The 8009-nt window shown below is 46.0% G+C and overlaps 1 protein-coding gene across 1 annotated transcript in view; it reads left to right on the plus strand.

Annotated features, from left to right (window-relative positions):
• Window positions 1-7575, plus strand: part of LOC140392915 (cell division control protein 42 homolog) — a 28285-nt gene extending 20710 nt beyond the window's left edge. Inside the window, exon 6 of the mRNA XM_072478691.1 lies at window positions 7157-7575. Within this exon, the coding sequence (XP_072334792.1) occupies window positions 7157-7246 (90 nt within the window). The 3' untranslated portion in view covers window positions 7247-7575. The remainder of the gene's footprint in view (window positions 1-7156) is intronic.
• Window positions 7576-8009: the final 434 nt, after the last annotated feature.

Consider the following 8009-nt stretch of genomic DNA (forward strand, 5'->3'; position numbering starts at 1 on the left):
AGCGAAACAGCCGCGCATTGTTATTCCGGAATCGCTCCAAAAACGTCAATGGATTATGATCAGTATACATAACGGTGTCAGACGGATTGCTGGTCACATAAATGTGGAAATGTTGCAAAGCCAGCACCAAACTCAACGTCTCCTTCTCAATCGTGGAATACTCTTTCTGGTGAGAATTCAATTTCTTTGAAAAATAACCAACAGGCCGCTCTAGCCCTTCGTCGTCTTGTAGAAGCACCGCACCTACACCCACATCACTCGCATCAACAGCCACTTTGAATGGTTCTGTATAATTTGCGATGGCTAACACAGGAGCAGTGGTTAACACAGCCTTCAGGCCGTCAAATGCCTGTTGACACTCCGCTGTCCACTGGAATTTGTTACGCTTGAGCAATTCTGTCAGTGGAGCGACCACACTGCTAAAATTGGGTACAAATTTCTGGTAAAATCCACTCGTACCAAGAAATCGCATTATTTCCCGTCGTGTCGAGGGTATCGGAAACTCCCCAATAATTTTGTTTTCCCATCCAGTGGGACCATTCGACCCTGTCCAATTGTATGGCCAAGGAAAGTGACTTGGGCCTTTCCAAATTCACTTTTGGCTCGGTTTATCACCAAACCCGCCTCCTGAAGTTGATCGAATAACTCCATCAGATGTTTCAAATGTTCTGTCCTTGTCTGGCTGAAAATTACCAGATCGTCGATGTATACCGCACAATTGAGGTAATCCTGAAACAACTTTGTTAGTTAACCGTTGAAATGTGGCTGGGGCGTTTTTCATGCCAAATGGCATAACTTTGAATTGGTATATATAATCTGGAGTCACAAAAGCTGAAATCTCCTTCGCCCTTTCGGATAAAGGTACCTGCCAGTAGCCTTTAAGTAAATCCAATTTGGAAATAAAAGCTGATTGCCCACTTTCTCGATGCAATCCTCCAAACGTGGGATAGGACAAGAGTCCGTTCTTGTAACTGCATTAACCTTTCTATAGTCCACACAACCATTGGGTACCGCCTGGTTTAGGTACCATCACTATGGGTGAGCTCCATTGGCTGCAACCCACTTCAATTATGCCATTTTTAAGCATACTCTCAATCTCTTTGTTAACCTGTGCCAATTTTAAAGGATTAAGTCTATATGGATGTTGTTTGATAGGAACAGCATTTCCCACATCTCCATCATGTATAGCCATTTTAGTACTTCCCAATTTAGCTCCACAAACTTGCCCATGTGATATCAATAACTCTTTCAGGTCAGTCCGTTTTTCCTCTGGAAGGTAACTCAATAATTTATCCCAATTTTTAAGAACATCCTTGTTTTCCAATTTAATTTGAGGTATGTCAAATTCACAGTCATCTGGATTTGGTTCGTCACTTTGAGTTGGAATCATTAAAACCTCCTTTTTCTCTCCTTGCCTTTCAAAGTACCTTTTAAGCATATTCACATGACACACTCAGTGAGTCTTCCTTCCATCTGGTGTTTTTACCACATAATTCACCTCACTTAATTTCCTTTCAATCTGACAAGGTCCACAGAACCTTGCTTTTAAAGGTTCATCTACCACTGGTAGCAATACTAAAACTTTATCTCCACTGGCAAAACTACAAACTTGGGAATTCTTGTCCGCTACCCGTTTCATCACATTTTGTGTAAATTTTAAATGTTGTCTAGCCAATTCACCTGCTCTATTTAATCTTTCCCTGAAATTTGACACGTAATCCAATAATGTAATTTCAGACTGCTCACTCACCAATTTTTCCTTAAATCAATTTAAGTGGTCCTCTTACCTCATGACCAAAAATAGTTCAAAAGGACTAAATTTGGTTTATTCATTAGGTGCATCCCTAATAGCAAACAATACGAATGGGATTCCTTTATCTCAATCCTCTGGATAATCTTGACAATAAGCCCTCAACATTGTCTTTAATGTCTGATGCCCCCTTTCTAACGCTCCCTGCGATTCTGGATGGTAGGCAGTTGATTTAAATTGTTTTAGTCCTAAGCTATCCATAACTTGTGGTAGCACTGTAGCATTGTGGATAGCACAATTGCTTCACAGCTCCAGGGTCCCAGGTTCGATTCTCCCGGCTTGGGTCACTGTCTGTGTGGAGTCTGCACATTCTCCCCGTGTGTCCGTGGGTTTCCTCCGGGTGCTCCAGTTTCCTCCCACAGTCCAAAGATGTGCGGGTTAGGTGGATTGGCCATGTTTGAGGTATCCCTATCACTTGACATGTGTGACATGATTGACAAAATGTAACTACATCTTTATGTAGTCCAGGCCAATAAAAATTGTTTCTGGTTTTTAGCTTGAGTTTTCCTTATTCCCAAATGACCTCCCACTGGTACCGTCATGTGCAACTCGCATCACCTCCTTTCTATACCCTACCAGAAATACTACTTGATGAACTTCTGCCCATTTTTCATCCACCTGCATATGTAAAGGTCTCCATTTTCTCATCAAGACATCACTTTTACGGTAATAACACTCTGGTATACACTCAGATTCCTCTTCCGTGTATGCTTTCTGATAGATCCGTTTTATTTCTATATCTTTCTGATGTAACTCCGCCAATTTTCCTGAACTAAAAATATCCGCCTCATCCTCCACCTGTTCTTGTTCTTTTTCAACCATTTGATCAAAAATTGTTTCTGATAATTGTACTTCAACTTCATCTTCACTCTTTGATTTATCCTCTTGTCTTAACCTGTGACTTTGCGACCTTGTTACTATACAATCCCGAAAAATCACAGGATATTCGTCCTTCAACACTTTAGTTGTCTGATTTTCCACTGGCTTATCAACCATAGTAGGCATCACTCCCACCTGCGATCCAGCTATATCATTACCCACGATAAACTGTATTCCTGGACAAGATAGTTTCTCTATTACTCCTACCACCACTTCACCACTCTTCATATCTTATATAATGGAACACTGCTCCTCTCAACCCTGAATTCCACATATTACCACCTTTTCTGGTAATATTCTTCCCAGACTGCATCTCATCTCTTACCATTAAAGATTGACTAGCTCCCGTATCTCTCAAAATTGTGACTTCTTTACCTACTCCTCCTGACTACACATGAGTAAACTTTGCCCACACAAGTAAATGCTTTAAGAGATCTGGCACCTTCTTATCAATCACCTCTTGATCAGGCTTGTACACAATCTTCTGCACCTCCTTCGCTTCACTTGGGCTTTCCTTTACCACTTTAACAAACCCCCACTGTCTAATCCTGTTTTTACCACGTCAGCCTTCCCAGTACTTTTCTTCAGCCACCAACATTGTGACTTTACATGGCCTAGTTTATTGCAGTGAAAACATTTGAAACTTTTCATTTCTTTTCCACCCTCCTGGATTTCTTTTTTAATCTGAGGTACACTCCCCTTATTATCGCCCATCAGATCACCTTTACCACTTGAGTATTTCTCATGTCCCCAGTTTCTATCCCTCACAGGCTGAAACTGATGGCGGAAAGCAAGCTTTGATTTATGAACTAATTCATAATCATCTGCCATTTCTGCTGCTCATCTCGCAGTTTTAACCCTCTGCTCTTCCACATGAGTTCTCACTACATCAGGAATTGAATTTTTAAATACCTCCAATGGTATAATTTCTCTGAGAGCTTCATACATTTTGTCTATTTTCAAAGCCCTTATCCACCTATCAAAATTACTCTGAGCCTTTCAAACTCCATGTATGTTTGACCAAAATTCTTTCCTTAAATTTCTAAACCTTTGTCTGTAAGCTTCAGGCACTAGTTCATAAGCACCTAAGATGGATTTTTCCACCACCTCATACGTCCCAGATACCTCCTCCGGTAGTGATGCAAACACTTCACTAGCTCTACCTGTCAGCTTTGTTTGAATCAGTAATACCCACATGTCCTGTGGCCATTTCATTTGTTTAGCCACCTTCTCAAATGAAATGAAAAAGGCTTCCACCTCCTCCTCGTCAAACCTTGGCAATATTTGGACATATTAAAATAGATCCTCACCAAGCCTGCGACTTTGATGCTTTTTTCTCACTATCCTCGTCACTATCATCCAACTGTACATTTCCCTTTTTGTCTGCCAATTTTAACTGACTTATGTTTCATGGCCATTTTCTGAAGTTCAAACTCCCTCTCTTTATCTTTTTCCCTGATCTGTATCTCCCTTTCTCTTTTTGTTCTGGGGGTATTCTTTCTGTTTTCCTCCTCTTTTTCCCCTCTTTTTCCTCTCTTTCATATTCAAGCTGCTTTAATTCTTTCTCCTGTTCCATTTGTTTAATTTGTAACTGAATTTTTGCCATTTCCAATGAGTCAAACTGTATCTCAGGCAACTTTTAAATGCTTAACCACCCGCCATAATTACCTCATCTTTTCCCATTTTTGTCAGGTAATGTTAACTATGTTTTTGCCAAATCTAACAGTCTGCTTTTAGTCTCTGTCCGTAAGGTACTGCGTGTGACCGTCTCCACCCCCCCCAGAAACGTCTGAGCCTCTGAAAAAGCTATTGTCCACAACACACTCCCTACTTAAACTAAAATACCACACCTGAAAAACACCTACAATATGCTCACCCCTCACTGTGTTTAAGTTCACAAAGCCAATCCAATAGATAGACTTTTATCCTGGACGAGCATCCAATTTGTTATGGCCAGGGTTTAGAGAACCCCAAAGTGTATCATGGAGTTCACCTGACCACAGCTTTTAATAGATTGTGGTATGGGGAGCACCACGGCCCACTCTACAGGTGTGGCACAGCAGAAATGGAAAAGTCTTTTTTTAAAGCAAAACAATGTTTATTCTATGAACTCAATTAACCTGTTTAAAACCTACAGTGAACATATTAGCAACCATTAATTCAAATACAACCCCCAAAGAATACAGCACAAAGTAATTCTTTAAGCTTTCCTTTTAACATCCATAAGACTGAAAACACCTTTTACCAGAAGCACATAAGGTTAAAGCCACTACTGTTATTAGTTTTAAAATCACCAGGATCGATTTACCGTCTTTAGATTACAGAGCGAGATCTAATACACCCTCTGGCTGTGACTGCAGCTATCCAGCTCTGAAAACAAAATTAAAACACACCCTGCAGCAAACAGCCTGAAACGAAAGTAAAAAAGCTGACAGACAGCCCCAGCTCCACGCACTCTCTGACATCACTGCAGTAATAAACAACCATTTCTTCAAGGTACTCTCACTGCAGATATTTATCTGCACACCCAGTTATAAACATCCATTTCTTAAAGGTACATTTATTAAAACACCCATTTTCGTAAAGGTACTCTCACATGACAGGTTGGAGAGACCTCCCCAGATACAGGAGTGTGTGAGAGCAAGAGAAAGAGGGGGGGTTAGAGAGACCTCCCCAGATACGGGAATGTGTGAGAGAGAGAGACCTCCCCAGATACAGGAGTGTGTGAGAGAGAGAGGGGGTTAGAGAGACCTCCCCAGATACAGGAGTGTGTGAGAGACAGGGGGTTAGAGGGACCTCCCCAGATACCGGAGTGTCTGTGTGAGAGAGTGAGGGGGTTAGAGAGACCTCCCCAGATACAGGAATGTCCTGAGAGCAAGAGGGAGAGAGGGGGGGGGTTCGAGAGCCCTCCCCAGATACAGGTGTGTGTGAGAGGGGGAGGGGGTTAGAGAGACCTCCCAGATGCAGGAGTGAGAGAGAGAGAGGGGGGTGGTTAGAGAGACCTCCCAGATACAGGAATGTGTGAGAGGGGGAGGGGGTTAGAGAGACCTCCCCAGATACAGGAGTGTGAGAGAGAGGGAGGGGGTTAGAGAGACCTCCCCAGATATAGGAGTGTGTGAGAGAGAGAGGGAGGGTTAGAGAGACCTCCCCAGATACAGGAGTGTCTGAGAGAGAGAGAGGTGGGTGTTAGAGAGACCTCCCCAGATATAGGAGTGTGTGAGAGAGAGAGGGAGGGTTAGAGAGACCTCCCCAGATACAGGAGTGTCTGAGAGAGAGAGAGGTGGGTGTTAGAGAGACCTCCCCAGATATAGGAGTGTGTGAGAGAGACCTCCCCCAGTTACAGGAGTGTGTGAGAGAGAGAGGGGGGGCTAGAGACACCTCCCCAGATACAGGAGTGTGTGTGAGAGAGAGAGGGGGGGGGGGGGTTAGAGAGACCTCCCCAGATACAGGAGTGTGTGAGAGAGAGTGGTGGCGGGGGAGAGGGGGGAGGGGGTTCGAGAGACCTCCCCAGATACAGGAGTGTGTGTGAGAGAGAAAAGGGGGTTAGAGAGAACTCCCCAGATACAGGAGTGTGTGAGAGAGAGAAAAGGGGGTTAGAGAGACCACCCCAGATACAGGAGTGTGTGAGAGAGAGGGTTAGAGAGACCTCCCCAGATACAGGAGTGTGTGAGAGAGTAGAGGGGGGGGTTAGAGAGACCTCGCCAGATACAGGAGTGTGAGAGAGAGAGAGGGGGGGGGTTAGAGAGACCTCCCAGATACAGGAGTATGTGAGAGAGAGAGGGAGGGTTAGAGGGACCTCCCCAGATACAGGAGTGTGTGAGAGAGAGAGGGGGGGGTTAGAGAGACCTCCCCAGTTACAGGAGTGTGTGAGAGAGAGAGGGGGGGCTAGAGACACCTCCCCAGATACAGGAGTGTGTGTGTGTGTGTGTGTGTGTGTGTGTGTGTGTGTGTGTGTGAGAGAGAGAGAGAGAGGGGGGGGGGTTAGAGAGACCTCCCCAGATACAGGAGTGTGTGAGAGAGAGTGGTGGCGGGGGAGAGGGGGGAGGGGGTTTCGAGAGACCTCCCCAGATACAGGAGTGTGTGTGAGAGAGAAAAGGGGGTTAGAGAGAACTCCCCAGATACAGGAGTGTGTGAGAGAGAGAAAAGGGGGTTAGAGAGACCTCCCCAGATACAGGAGTGTGTGAGAGAGAGAGGGGGGGGTTAGAGAGACCTCGCCAGATACAGGAGTGTGAGAGAGAGAGAGGGGGGGGTTAGAGAGACCTCCCAGATACAGGAGTGTGTGTGAGAGAGAGAGGGGGTGGGGGTTTAGAGACCTCCCCAGATACAGGAGTGTGTGAGAGAGAGAGATGGAGTGTTGGAGGTATACAGGGCTGTGAAAGAAAGGGTTTGACAAAAAGCCAGAGGTCAATTTGGGTATGTTTGCTGTTAATTTTCCTAACTCTCTCTCTCTCTCTCCCTCTCCCTCAGCGGGGTTTGAAGAACGTGTTCGATGAGGCGATCCTTGCTGCACTTGAGCCCGAGAAAGAAACTCGCAAGCGACGGTGTTGCCTCCTCTGAGCGTTTTCCCTGTGGACGGATGGGCAGGGGTGCGAGGGGATGGCTGGGTTCAGATACGGTGTCCCGTGTCGTTGGCAGCTGCTTCCGGGAGGGGTGCTGACAATTTCGCCCTCAAACACCCCCCCACTCCCGAAATGTGAGCATGAAATCCTTCCCCCCCCCCCCACCTGCCCGCCCACCGCCCCGCCATCATCCGCGACGCTATCTCAGTCGCTCAGCCCAGCTGATGGCCATCTTCTGTGAAGGGGAGGGCAGGGGTGTTTGGCGAGGTGGTGTGTCCTTCTCCCCTTCATGTCCCTGTGTGGATCTCACGTGTGCCCCGAACCACAGTTGGCCATATTCCTTTTGGTGTCAAGCAGGTCGCGACGTGTTTGTCTTTTTAAACAAAGCTCCCTCCTTCACTCAGCCCCTTTCTCACTTCCTCTTGGAATCAGCCCTCGTTTCATTGCTGGACACCCAACACATCTCTCACCCTACTTGGAGGTGAGGATAGGGGCGAGAGTGAGTGAGTGCGTGGGAGAGAGAGAAAGGCTCTGTTTACGGCCTAGTGCCCAGTTGAAGGCCTCTCGGCCTGTTGTGTGTGCCTGAGCCAGGGAATCTGCTTCTAGTTCTCCCTAACGGGCCAGAACATATTGTGTTGCATGCGTGTGTGTGGCATGTGCGCGACCGGGCATGGGAGGCGTTGTAATGACAGCGAGAGAAGGATTGAAAGGCAACCGGGGCCTGAGGCCTAGTTCTCGCCACATAATGCTGGCTCGACCGG

This window comes from Scyliorhinus torazame, chromosome 16, assembly GCF_047496885.1.
Source record: "Scyliorhinus torazame isolate Kashiwa2021f chromosome 16, sScyTor2.1, whole genome shotgun sequence".
Taxonomy (NCBI): Eukaryota; Metazoa; Chordata; class Chondrichthyes; order Carcharhiniformes; family Scyliorhinidae; genus Scyliorhinus; species Scyliorhinus torazame.